The sequence below is a fragment of the Papaver somniferum genome, unplaced genomic scaffold (genome assembly GCF_003573695.1).
Source record: "Papaver somniferum cultivar HN1 unplaced genomic scaffold, ASM357369v1 unplaced-scaffold_132, whole genome shotgun sequence".
Classification (NCBI taxonomy): Eukaryota; Viridiplantae; Streptophyta; class Magnoliopsida; order Ranunculales; family Papaveraceae; genus Papaver; species Papaver somniferum.
In genome coordinates, this window is record NW_020622381.1 from 19,688,003 (window position 1) to 19,700,611 (window position 12,609).

Genomic DNA, 12,609 nt, shown 5'->3' on the forward strand with positions numbered 1-12,609 from the left:
GGCCTGCCCGAATTTACACCCCTACCTATTCCCTATATCCATACAATACAAAGTTGAATATTATACTGGACGTCGATGAGGCTAAAATCGGTCCAATCTCGGCCCTGCTCAGTTGCTCACCCCTAGAAGTAGGTCGAAAGCTACTTCCACCATCTTGAGTCTTGATTCGAACCAACACACCTCTTTCTCTCTCTCTCACTCCCACTCCCTTAGAGCTTCTCCAATGGTGAACGTGGATGTTTCATATGTGGCATCACTTTTAAGACATCCTCTAGGTATAAAATCCTAAATATTAGGAAAAAATAAATTTTATCTCCAACCCATTAGATTGTTTCAGCTTTCTTTACTTATTTGTAGGCATATAATTGGTTAACATTATTTTCATTATTGTTCTCATTGATTTTTATTAGTTAAAGTGTGACTAGGATGGGAAGACATCCTCTAAGTGGATGTCTAAAACTAGAGGTTCACCTAGAGGATGTCTAACTTTTTTTTTACCACCTCATCCCTACATCAATAGGTTGGAGATGATTTTTTATAAATATGGTTATGCATCCTATGTGGATTAATACTTTTCCCCTCACATACATTCCATTGGAGAAGCTATTAGAATGCCTAAAGAAATTCAAAAAGAAATCAAAGAAAAAACCCAAAGAGTTGGAAAATGATGAAAGGCATTAGTATAACGATAGACTCTTTAGAGCCCAAATCTATTGAAACTGACTGGTGGAATAGTTTCTGGCAGAAGAATTCTTCCGGTAATTTTTTCTCACAATCTTTTTGGAATTTTTCATTTCAATTTCCTTTCATTTAATTACATATGTCTAGTGAAAGTTTAATCAAACATCAAGAAAATGTGTAGTTGAGGTTTCATTAAATTTTGATATTACTGAAACCCTAGATTGCCAAATAAGGTTTTAGTATTTTTTCAATTTTTATAATCGAGGATGGATTGTACAAACTTCAGGTTCAGAGGTGCCTAAGGATGAAGCTGAAGGATTCAGATACTTTTTTAGGGTAACAAGAAACACTTATGACTATATATGTTCATTAGTTAGAGAGGATCTTGTATCGAGGCCTCCTTCGGGTCTGATAAACATAGAAGGTAGACTACTAAGTGTTGAGAAACAAGTTGCTATTGCACTAAGAAGATTAGCATCTGGGGAGTCCCAAGTTTCAGTTGGACGTTCTTTTGGAGTTGGGCAATCTACTGTTTCTCAAGTTACATGGAGATTTATCGAGGCTATAGAAGAACGAGCCAGGCACCATTTGAGGTGGCCTGAACCTGACCAAGCTGAGGAGATTAAGGCCAGGTTTGAAGTGTCTTTTGGTTTGCCGAATTGTCGTGGGGCTGTTGGTGCAACCCACATTATCATGACACTTCCAGCTGTTGAAACCTCTGATGATTGGTGTGATGAAGTGAAGAACTACAGCATGTTCTTGCAGGGTATTGTGGATGATGAATTGAGATTTCTAGATATTGTAACTGGATTTCCAGGGGGGATGACGGTTGATCGGCTATTTAAATTTTCTGCGTTCTACAAACTCTGCGAGACTGGGGATCGTCTGAATGACAGTGTTAGAGCTTTGTCCAATGGAGTAGAAATTAAGGAATTTATTGTCGGTGGGCATGAATATCCCCTTCTTCCATGGCTTATCACTCCTTATGAAGATGATAATCTCTCAGGTTCCATGGCTAATTTTAATAAGAACCACACTGCAGCTAGTTCACTAGCTGGGAAAGCGTTTTCGCAATTGAAGGGTGCTTGGAGAATTCTTCACAAAGTTATGTGGAGACCCGATAAGCAAAAACTTCCTAGTATAATTTTGGTTTGCTGTTTACTGCACAACATTATGATTGATAGCGGTGATAAAGTTCACCCTGATGTTCCATTATCTGATCACCATGACATTGGATTGGAAATGAAAGTTGTCAACAAGTCTATCCCCTGGGGGAATCCATGAGAGACAACTTGGCAAAACATATGGAGCATCAGAAACAGAATCTTTCTTCAAGTTGACCTTCACCATTGTATCTTCAGTCAAAAGTCTGCCTTTCTTTTTTGTTCCTGTCTGTTACAATATAAGGTTAGAAAACATGGATCGAAAATGCTTGGAGCAGCCATTAGTTGCTTGTACCTGATTGTTATTCAGTGCTTCAATCACCATATATGGTTATTGTTTCTGTTGTCAAGGTTTTTATCTGTTTAGGAAACTAGATGCTTCATTTTGTTGTAGAGACCTTGTAACATAAGAACGCATTCAATCAAATTACCTTTTCAATGTGATTTGCTTCTACGCTTTTTGATCAGTTTGGATAGCACTTTCGTTATTATATATTAATTTCATTAATCAAAATTCTAAATTCTGCCAGAAAAGTTCCCAAGCTTTCATCTAAATGGAGTCCGACAGTTTGGCTATTCATTTTGTGTACAACCCAAGGGAATCAAATTGTACAGGTAGATTTACATGGAATGACACAAACCCAAGTTAGAAGTGGAAATACAAAATAAAAGAACTAAAACAATCCTAGTACTGCAGTTATAAGTTTAGATTTTAATTTCCAAACTCGAGTAAATTCAAGAAGCAAACAAAGAGTATTAGTAACTAATTCATATAAACTAATGTGATACTTTCAAGTGTTGTGTTTCAGTAAAGTAACCTGTGAAAACAATCCTTCTCAAAACTCTTACAGAATATAATGAAAGAGAAGGTCAGAGTTATATGGTTATCAATCAAAGCAGAGGACTCTTTTCTACTCAAGGGCCTTCAATTCTTCTCACTTCACATTGGGATATCACCTAAAAACACCATACAAAGTACAACATCCAATCTCACAACTAAACCCTTCACTCAATAAGGCCTATATCTTCAGCACTGTACACCCAAGAATAGTGCCCTGGCATTGTGTCATTGGTGCAACTTGTCTCCAACTAGGTCTGTCACTCATAACCGTCAAAACATCCACGTCTGATAAGGGTTTGATGTCTAGATTCCACCGCCCGGGCCCAATCACACCTCCAATCATGTAAAGTTCGTCACCAATCCCAATCATTGCAAAACCAATTCGACTTTGGAATTCTGATGCTGAAGCCACAACCCTTTTTGGTCTTGGCTCCTTTTCCTGCTTAAAAATTATCCCATGACTTAACACATAAGGCTCTCCTCGGACGAAAGCAGTTGGACCCTGAAGCCAGCCGTAATCCACAACTGCCCATTGGAGCATCGAGCTCTCCAAAACCTGTACTGTCAATAGCCCCTTGTGCAATACATGTACCTTTCCACCAATTACCATCCCCGAGCAAGCTGAATTATGTGTGAGGTGGAGATCTGGTATGGCAATCCAGACATCCTTATCTGGATCATAGATTTCAGCTTTTGATATTGATTTTCGACAGTTGGTGAAACCACCTGCAACAACAATCTTTCCATCCAATACACAACATGCAAACATTGCACGAGGTACAAGCATGGACGCCCGCTGAGTCCATTGACGGAGTATTGGATCATAACACCAAACCTCATCTGTTGCAAATATCCCGTAATGGTCACCAGTCCCTGGATCAACAGCATCACTCCCACCACCTAGAACGAACAGCTTTCCACCAGTAGATACTACCCCAAATTTTGCGAGGTGCCTGATCTCTGACGGCAAAATTGGTAATGTGATCCACATGTCTTTGAGAGGATCATAGAGTTGCCATAAATTCTCGGGATCATATGTGCAGACGCACAAGAGCTCCTCAGATGCTCCGAGTTCATTACGAGTTTTGAAGAGTTCAGAACTACGAACTGCAGCCCTCCATGAGCGGCAAACAAGCTGCATATTCGGATGACTATAAAAGGGCACACGCGCAAGACACTGAAGAGCAACAGCATGAGGGAGACCATCGATCAATTCAGACATGGTGCTGGTCACCACTTAGCTCCTGGGTTGTCTTTATCAGATAAGATGGTGATTGACGATGCAGAGAGGTGAATAATAATCTGAGACATGAACATGCACACTGCTCAGGCATAAAAAGATTACAAAAAACTACTTCAGTCAGAAACAACTTTTTGTTGGTTAAGTTCCTAAGCGTAGGACTAATAATGCTCTTCAATATATTACATCACCATCTAGAACATAAAAAATTTGTTTCAACTTTATATGGCCTATTCGAATCTCAAGTTGAGGAATTCAGCATTCATTCTTGCTTCATAAAGAAAAATCAATAACTGAGTAGGGGTTAGATGTATAATATCATCCTAAAAGTATTAGTTGCAAAAGAGGTAGCAGACTTTTCTCAGACAAGTTAGAAACTTCTAGACAAGAATATCCTGAATGGCTCACTATATGCACTTGAATGAACCACCAGGTCCAAGAACCTAACAAATAAAATCTCCCTGACTACAATGTATATTCAATTCATTCACCATAAGTTCCCAGTGCCCGTTCATTTTATAAGTAATCAAAATCTTATGGGGGCGAAGTTATATGATGGCTTCTGAAGCTACCTAAATTAGCAAGTAAAGCTTTCATCAACAAATCTATTTGAGGCACGATTTCGATACCTTTCCTATGTTTTAGATGCATAATTGTCTTTTGCTTTGCAACATCCCAAATATTAGCAAACCAATAGTAAGATGATTCATTTTGAGCAGAGAATGGTCGAAAAGATAAAGAATAAAGTAATGTATGACCTCCAACAAAAAGTGGTGCAGCTATGATTCTTAATGAAATATCACAAATTCACAACTCAAAACCAGTATCTAGATTGGTACATAGATTAAGACAACTTTCCTTTGCATCTAACTTTTCAATTGAAAGCCAAATTCATACCCTGATTTTCCCTCCTGTTAAAGAGAAACCTTTTCATGCAGCTATGGAAAAGAACCACCTATCCAAGTCTTGAGACATGATGCCAGTGTATAGAGGATGCAAAAAAAATTCTATATAAAGCTTTCTATTATTCCACAAAAGGCTAGAGGTATTTTACAAATAAGCATCTAACTGATTTGATGTGCCATTCACTGGACACTCAATACTTCAATTGTTCTAACGATCAATAAGTGTTTGTTCTTGTTGTGCAACGAAAGGAAGAAATATTCCCACGTGCTTGTATTATAACAAGGATAAGGGAACGGTTTCGTCATACAATCAGACTTGATGCCTAGAATTGAAGAATGCAAATTATGTGACATGGTAATATGCAAAAGAAAATGTCTTAAATTCTAAATAGAATTGTCAAGATTCAGCTAACTAATGGAATGACCTACCTCAATTCTGTTATCCAGAAGGAACCTCAGTACTAGTCAGCCTAATACAACAAAAACATCTTCAATGCCCTCTACTGATCTGCGGACACAAAATAATGACCCTGTCTTTAACCATAAACGCCCTGACAGAAAGCTAACCACATGCGCACCCTACACCCATGGAAACTAGCACTCCCCAACTACAAATTATGTGAAAAACTACACTTTCAAGTGTGTGTAGGCAGATATCAACAGACCCAAACCTATAACACAACCCTCATTATTCAGGACTGAAACCATGAAATCCAACACAATCCATTATTATTCCTTCAAGAAACTAAATCTTGATTCACTATTTACAATCATTAAAACACCAGAAAGCATTCACATCAAATTGAACAGCAAAACCCCAAATAACATCTAAGCATTTCCCAAATCAAATTCCTAACTGAACCTAACAATTTGAAGAAACTTTTACCCAAAGAAAACATTAGGCACAGCAATCCATTTAACAATCAAAAGCACCCCCACCATCCTCTATATAATCAAATTAAAATTCTCATGATCCATTCAAGAAAAGAAAACAATAAGTTAATATTGAAAAACCCTAACAGTAAAAAATACCCACTATCACAACCCCAAAAACACAATTAAATTGGATGTGAAGAGACAACGTTACCAGGAAACTGAAGATTTGATCGAAGAAACCAGAAATCAATCAAGAATCGCTTTCATTTTGGTTCTTCAGATTAGTAGTAAGTTTACAAGTAGCGTTGGATTGCATTTGAAGATATGTGTGTGTGAAACATCAGGGGAAAAAATAGAGTTTTTCTCATTTTATTCTCTCTCAAAAGTCTCTCTAAGTTGTACTCTATGCGTGTGGAGCTTAACCTGCGGTTACCCTAAAACAGTGGTGCAACATTATTCCCTATAATGGCAATCTGGTTATTGTGTAGCTACACAAATGGCGCGACATTATTTCCTTCTGCACTAGGAACCACCAATTAGCCCAGTGGATTCGTACGGCCTCCCCTTTGGTGATGGGTATTCCGTATAGCCGGTATAGGTGACACTCGCAGACACGATATATATGTGAGTGCGCGACTGTTTTAACGGCCGTTTTTCATCCCTAAAGGCAGTCAAGGGGTGGTATCCAAGGATTCAGAATGGCATATTGTCGTTAAATTTAGTGTGGTAAAATTTGGCCAAAGAAAACGAAGTTAGGCATATTGTTTATTTAAATTTTTGACCAAAATCTTGACTAAAGAAGATAGTTAGGAATAAGTTTCATATTTTCTTATTTTGATGTCGATTTACAAGAAAGAAAAGGAAAAAAATAATCTTGATGTCGATTGATGAAGAATTAGAATTGATAGATTAGTACATTTCTTGAACGGTGGGATGCACCCATATTGTCCATAAATAAAGTCGTCGTCGTGCGGTTTTGGTGATGAATGTAGACATTAAGAGGATGTTCGTTTTTCCTGTTAACTTGATTATTCATTGTTTGTAGTTTGTACATTAAGTTAACGTGCTTCTTCACCTGCAAGTAAATGTGCTATTCTTGGAATACATAGCCTTATTGTGTCAATAGGTATGTTCTTTCCGTTTCTCTTTTTTTGGTAATGTTACGTTGCTCATTTAATCATCAGTAAGTAAACAGACGTACATGACCTATGCACCACAGGCACTTACATTGCTTCTGACCTATATGCAGCAACATCCTGCCAATAGGTATGCCGTACGATCTACCCCTTACATTATTTGATCTGTAAACGAATGCTATTCTTTCCGACCATTAAACCAAATGCCATGCCAATTGACAGAGGAATAGACCAACCGTCTTAACAATGTTCCAAAACAATCGTTACAATGGTGATCACTACGGAAGAACCAAAGGAAAAAAAAAACTACCATAGGTATGTTCCATTTGCAGTCTGGTGGACAGTTTGGATTGACCGTAATGAAAGATTTTTTAATGGAAGATATAACACTATGGAGGCAATCATCAACGGTGTAAAGATGTTCATCTACGACTGGTTTGAGAACACATATTTTTAAGGGAGTTTCACTAGATTCTGTTTTGTATAACTGGGAAGCAGTAATGCATTAGAAATCTTGGTTTTTTTTCATTTCTTTCTTTTGTAGTGGCTCTACTATAATTGAGCCTTTTCTTGTATTTTCTTCTCAGCCATTTACCACCTTGGTGATGAGCTGACTTTTATATTACATTGCCCTTTCTGAGTCAAAAGAAGAAAAAAAAACTACCATAGCACAGCCAAAAACAAAATAATCGTTATAAAGAGAAGCTTATAAGGATAAAATTGGTATTTTAAAATTCAAAATATCCATGTCCACGGGATCTAAGAATTTTTCACGAGGTTGTTATCAAGGTTTGAAAAATAGCTAATATTCCTAAGAAAACGGCCGTTAAAACTGTCACGTCTATATCGTGTATACCATCGATAAATCGAAAGTAACGACACTATTTGGACCCGTTATAAGTTATAACCATTTTCACGCATGTTATAATTGTTTTTCTAATTGAATATCACGTTTTTTCCTTCTAAATAACATTTTAACTCAGTTTTTTTAGACCATTTCGCTTTCACGCCAATTATAACCGTTTTTTTAGGAAAAAAATATAAAAATATTTTCTTACAATTCTTTATTTATTAAATAAAAGATTAAAAAATTACAATTAAAATATTAAAAATAAAAGAATATGATAACAATATATAAAAAACGTTGTAACTGCGTTATTAGACCCGATATAACTGTTTGATGTTTTTATTATAACACCAATTGTTTTATAATAACGTATAAAAATGCGTTTTTCCCTATATAATGTGTTTTTTATCCGAAATGTGTTCACACCCATCAAAACGCAATATAATGGTCACGGTAAGTGGTGTGACCTAAGTTGTGACCCGTTTTCCATCCTTGGTTGTTATTAGCATTAACAATTTAAGAGAAAAGTTGCATTACTAATTTGTTTATGGGGGATAAACTAAAATATCCTTGTACCATTCCAAAGGATGTGTCTTTTGTCTGGAGATGTATAAACTATAAAATTATAAAGGTTGTTATTTATTTATTTTTGATCTTTTTTTAGTAGATAAATCAGGTATTAAACCTAAAAGTAACGGGACAACACAAAATAAAAACAACATGACTGAATGAGAGAGATACCAGTAACAGAATCATTTACCAGAGTCATACGTAACCAGTAACAGTGGTAGGAACACCCGATATACGGGAGATACCAGGAAAAGTAGCAGTAACACCCGCTTACATATGGGAGAGCTCGGATTGTTGAGGCATGATCTGCAACCCTAGAAGTTTTCTAAAAACAATGACCTTCCAAGAAAGACTTATCATAATCTTCACCCGCCGAAGCATAAAGAACTCACCAGAAAAATCTTCAGAGTTTTGTTCCTGTCGCAAAAAATCATCAACCCATCTTGTGGCTAATTAACAGATAGTGACCCGAACATAAGAAAACTATTGTTACATAGAAGATCGCCGGACACAATAGAGACAGAGCAAACTAGCAGACCTGAAAATAAAAATAAAAAAACAATAAAAAAAAACCTAATAGCTGAAAGAAAAACCGATCTAAGCAAAAGCAGACCATGTATAAAGCCCCGACGCAGATTCATAGCAAATCTAAAACTGAAGATGGAAGTTGATCTAGTTGTAGTAGCCGGAGTTGATGTTGAAGATGTTATTTTCTTGTTGATCCGAGCTGATATTGATGGAATAATTAGATCCTTTTTCATTAGATCCCCAACCATTAATACCCTACTAGCCCAAACCCTAATCAAACTAACACAATAAAGCAAAACAACAAAAACTAAATATAATACATAAAAAACAGAAAATAAAACACCTTTCAAAGTAAAACTAACGCTAAAATCAAAGATAATAAGCTCTAGGGGATCAAACGAGTAACATCGCTGCTCAAATCTGCTCCAAAAAAGCCGATCTGAGCAGGAATCGACCAGTGAGGTAAGGGTTTTTGTTTAGAGCATAGGAGAGAGAAAAAAAAGAGGTAAGGATTTTCATTTAGAGCAGAGGAGATAAAAAAAAAACAAAGTAACGGCTTTCTAAATATAAAATGAGACATATGAATGAATGTGAATTTGGTCGCTAAGGACCATATTCACCATTAGTTGTCGTTTGGCGGTAGTGATTTTCGAGCTACGGATTTAAGATTTTTGTTAGAGTCGGGTTTTTTGTGTCGGAAAATAAATAATTATGTACAATAACATTTAACATCATTGAAGAAATTGCTACCGCAGATGCCCGAAAGTTTGTAAATATTACCCCTCTATTTTGTTGACCTTAAAAGGTCGTTTGGTGCTCTTTAACAATGCTCTACTAACTGTCAATTTCATTAGCTCGGAAAATGAACAACAACCTAATAATTAACTAATTTTGTTATTGTTTCAATTTCCCATCGATTCAGAAAACTTTTACCAACTCTCAATTGTAGTGGATTTAAGCATAATGCAACACAATAACAATTACCAAGTCTGATTGATCATCAAATTCTCAAATTCATTTCAAATATTAGATTAATTTTGTTGTCTAGTGATTTTATGTATGGACCGACTATGCAGCAACAACTGATCTTAGTTGGTCATAAAATAGGTTATCTCACAACAACTCTCAAAAGTAGTCGGCCTAAATGTAATCTGACAACATGTCAAGAACATCTTCGTTGGATTTATTAACACCCAACTACACAATGGTTCCAGTTATGTGTCGCATTATGCTCTTCAACTTCAAAAACGTGCAATTACAGGTTCATAAATTGTTTGAATGAGGCAACTTACATATTTGGCAAAAGTATAAAATCTAAGATTTAATACGTAGACATGTATTGTGGTTGGGTGATGAGTGATTCTCACATTTTTTGTGCATGACATGGTTCTTACATCGTGATCCGTAAGTATCTTATGCACCAAAATTTCTCTCATAACTCAAAATTTGCTCCGGGAGTACCCAAAAAAATCTCGAAGACCAATCTACCCCGTGGCCCAAAAATTTTCATGTGATTTCAAATATATCTTGTGATTTGTAACCTAAAATATGCATTATGATTTGATTGGTGGCAGAACCAGTCAAAATTATTTCAAGTTTTTTGCTCTACAAATATTAATAAGAATGTAGTATTAAGAATAAATTCATTTCTTAAGGAGATATCTGAATTGGGGAGTGTTAGGGGTTGTGAAATTCGGCATCTCTGGGCTAGCCAGTGAGCAATATTTGCAGTTCAATATTAATTTCAAAATTCATTTTCAATTCATCCATGTTGAATCTCTCTTATGCATAAAGGTTGAATGTGAATTGTATGTTGTGTAATGTGGAGCATGTTTATACCTGTTAGTATCATGATTACAAGCATGTCCATGTTCTAATTCACTTGCTAGGGTTTAGAGGAAGCTCTTGATCATATGCTAGGAATGTTAATGTATTTGTATGTTCTTTTATTAAGCTGAATTGCCTTAGGATGAATGCTTAGCCATTTGGGCTACCTGCTTGTGATCACCTGTGCTGTTAGAAGACAGCTGATACTAGGAGTGGAGCTAGGTCTTTGGCCAAGAATTCAATCCACTAGAGAGATTGCCTTAAGCTAAACTAGCTAGAGGAGCTAAATGCCTGTGATTAGTTGTGCTGATTAAAGACAACTGATGCTAGGGGTAATTTGGTTAGGATAGTTAGTAGAATCCTCATTGTAGTCTTTCATGAAAGAACAAGACATACATTGCATCATAATTTCCTTAGCCTAGGGTCAGTAGTGGAATCAAAAACCTTAGTACCTTCTTTTGAATTCAGATAACTTTAGAAATTTAGAAAACTTTAGCAAATCCTCCAAGTCCCTGTGGACAAACCTCTATTTACATTCTATCTTCATCAAGACCCTGTATACTTGTAGGTAAAACATAGGTTGTAGTTTTTAGGTCTCATTCCTTGAGCTACCAAGTTTTTGGCGCCGCTGCCGGGGACTCGGTAGCGGTTTGCTTGTTTTCTGTTTTCTTTCTTGTTAATCTTGCTTGTTCCTGACCTGCAACTTCCTTGTTTGCTGCTACTGTTGCTGCTGCTGTGAATCTGTTGTTGCTGCTGCTGTGAAGCTGCTGTTGCTGCTGCTGTGAAGCTGCTGTTGCTGTTGCTGTGAAGCTGCTGTTGCTGTTGTTGCTGCTCCCTCCTGCTTGCTGCTGCTGTGAAGCTGCTGGTGCAATTCTGCTGAGCTGTTGATTAAGGTTGCTAAGGAAGATCCAAGCCCAACTGGGCTAGTGCAACAAAAAGGGATAAAAATCCCAAATTTGGGCTTCCCTCCAAAAATCAAGTAAGCCTAACCCATGAGCTAACCCAACTGGGCCTCATTAAATTTCTTTGGGATGTATTTAAGTATTTATATTTGGGATTGTAATAATTTTTGTTTTTGTTTTTCTTTATTTTCTATTTGGGCTTGTAATAATTTTTATTTTTATTTTTCTCTTTCTTTTATGGGCTTGTAATTATTTGTTTGTTATTTTTTCTTTTCTTTTGTGGGCTTGCACTTTAATTTGGACTATAGGTTTATATCCCATCCATTGGGCTCCTAACCTTACAAAAACAATTCTGTTGGGCTTAGAGGCAACAAAATTCTGTTGGGCCGTGAGTTAAGATTTTTCTCACCAAAATTCTTCAAAGAACCCAAGAACCAAAAGCCTTTTAGTTGGTTGGGCTTTGTCCCAATTAATCCAAAAATTTTCTAAACCCATTTTAAATCAAAGTTTCTAACCCTTTCAAACCAAAAATTTGGGCTCTACATTTTATAAACCAAAACCCATTGTGAAACCAAAACCCAACAAAACCAAATTTTAGGTCGTGTTTTTTTTCATTGACTGTGGGCTTGTTAGATGTTATTTCATCGATCAATGATCTTATTAGTTGGTTGGGTTTTTTTTCCTCAACATCAGTCGTACCCTCAATACACTGATTGATACCCAACCAATACACTGACAAGAAATTGTCTAGCATCGAAGAGAGTATCAATCAGTGTATTGAGGGTACGACTGCTGTTGAGGAAAAAAAAAACCAACCAACTAATAAGATCATTGATCGATGAAATAACATCTAACAAGCCCACAGTCAATGAAAAAAAACACGACCTAAAATTTGGTTTTGTTGGGTTTTGGTTTATAAAATGTAGAGCCCAAATTTTTGGTTTGAAAGGGTTAGAAACTTTGGTTTAAAATGGGCTTAGAAAATTTTTGGATTAATTGGGACAAAGCCCAACCAACTAAAAGGCTTTTGGTTCTTGGGTTCTTTGAAGAATTTTCGTGAGAAAAATCTTAACTCACGGCCCAACAGAATTTT

At 36.5% G+C, this 12,609-nt stretch overlaps 1 protein-coding gene and 1 pseudogene across 2 annotated transcripts; one reads left to right on the forward strand and one right to left on the reverse strand.

Annotated features, from left to right (window-relative positions):
* Positions 1-561: 561 nt before the first annotated feature.
* LOC113332761 lies at positions 562-2,306 on the forward strand (annotated as a pseudogene).
* Positions 2,307-2,588: 282 nt separating this feature from the next.
* Positions 2,589-6,291, reverse strand: LOC113333317 (F-box/kelch-repeat protein SKIP30-like). Of its 2 annotated transcripts, none has more exons than XM_026579827.1 (2): positions 5,918-6,291; positions 2,589-3,987 (listed from the first exon to the last, which is right to left on the reverse strand). In XM_026579827.1, the coding sequence occupies exon 2, from the start codon at positions 3,905-3,907 to the stop codon at positions 2,864-2,866; it is 1,044 nt and encodes a 347-aa protein (XP_026435612.1). In that variant the 5' UTR covers positions 3,908-3,987; positions 5,918-6,291; the 3' UTR covers positions 2,589-2,863. The 2 variants fall into 2 exon arrangements, with proteins under 2 accessions (XP_026435612.1, XP_026435613.1); XM_026579828.1 differs by having other exon boundaries at positions 2,589-4,007.
* Positions 6,292-12,609: the final 6,318 nt, after the last annotated feature.

Bases quoted from the DNA above. Each gene is read 5' to 3' on its own strand.
- LOC113333317 (XM_026579827.1), bottom strand. From the start codon at position 3,907: ATGTCTGAATTGATCGATGGTCTCCCTCATGCTGTTGCTCTTCAGTGT.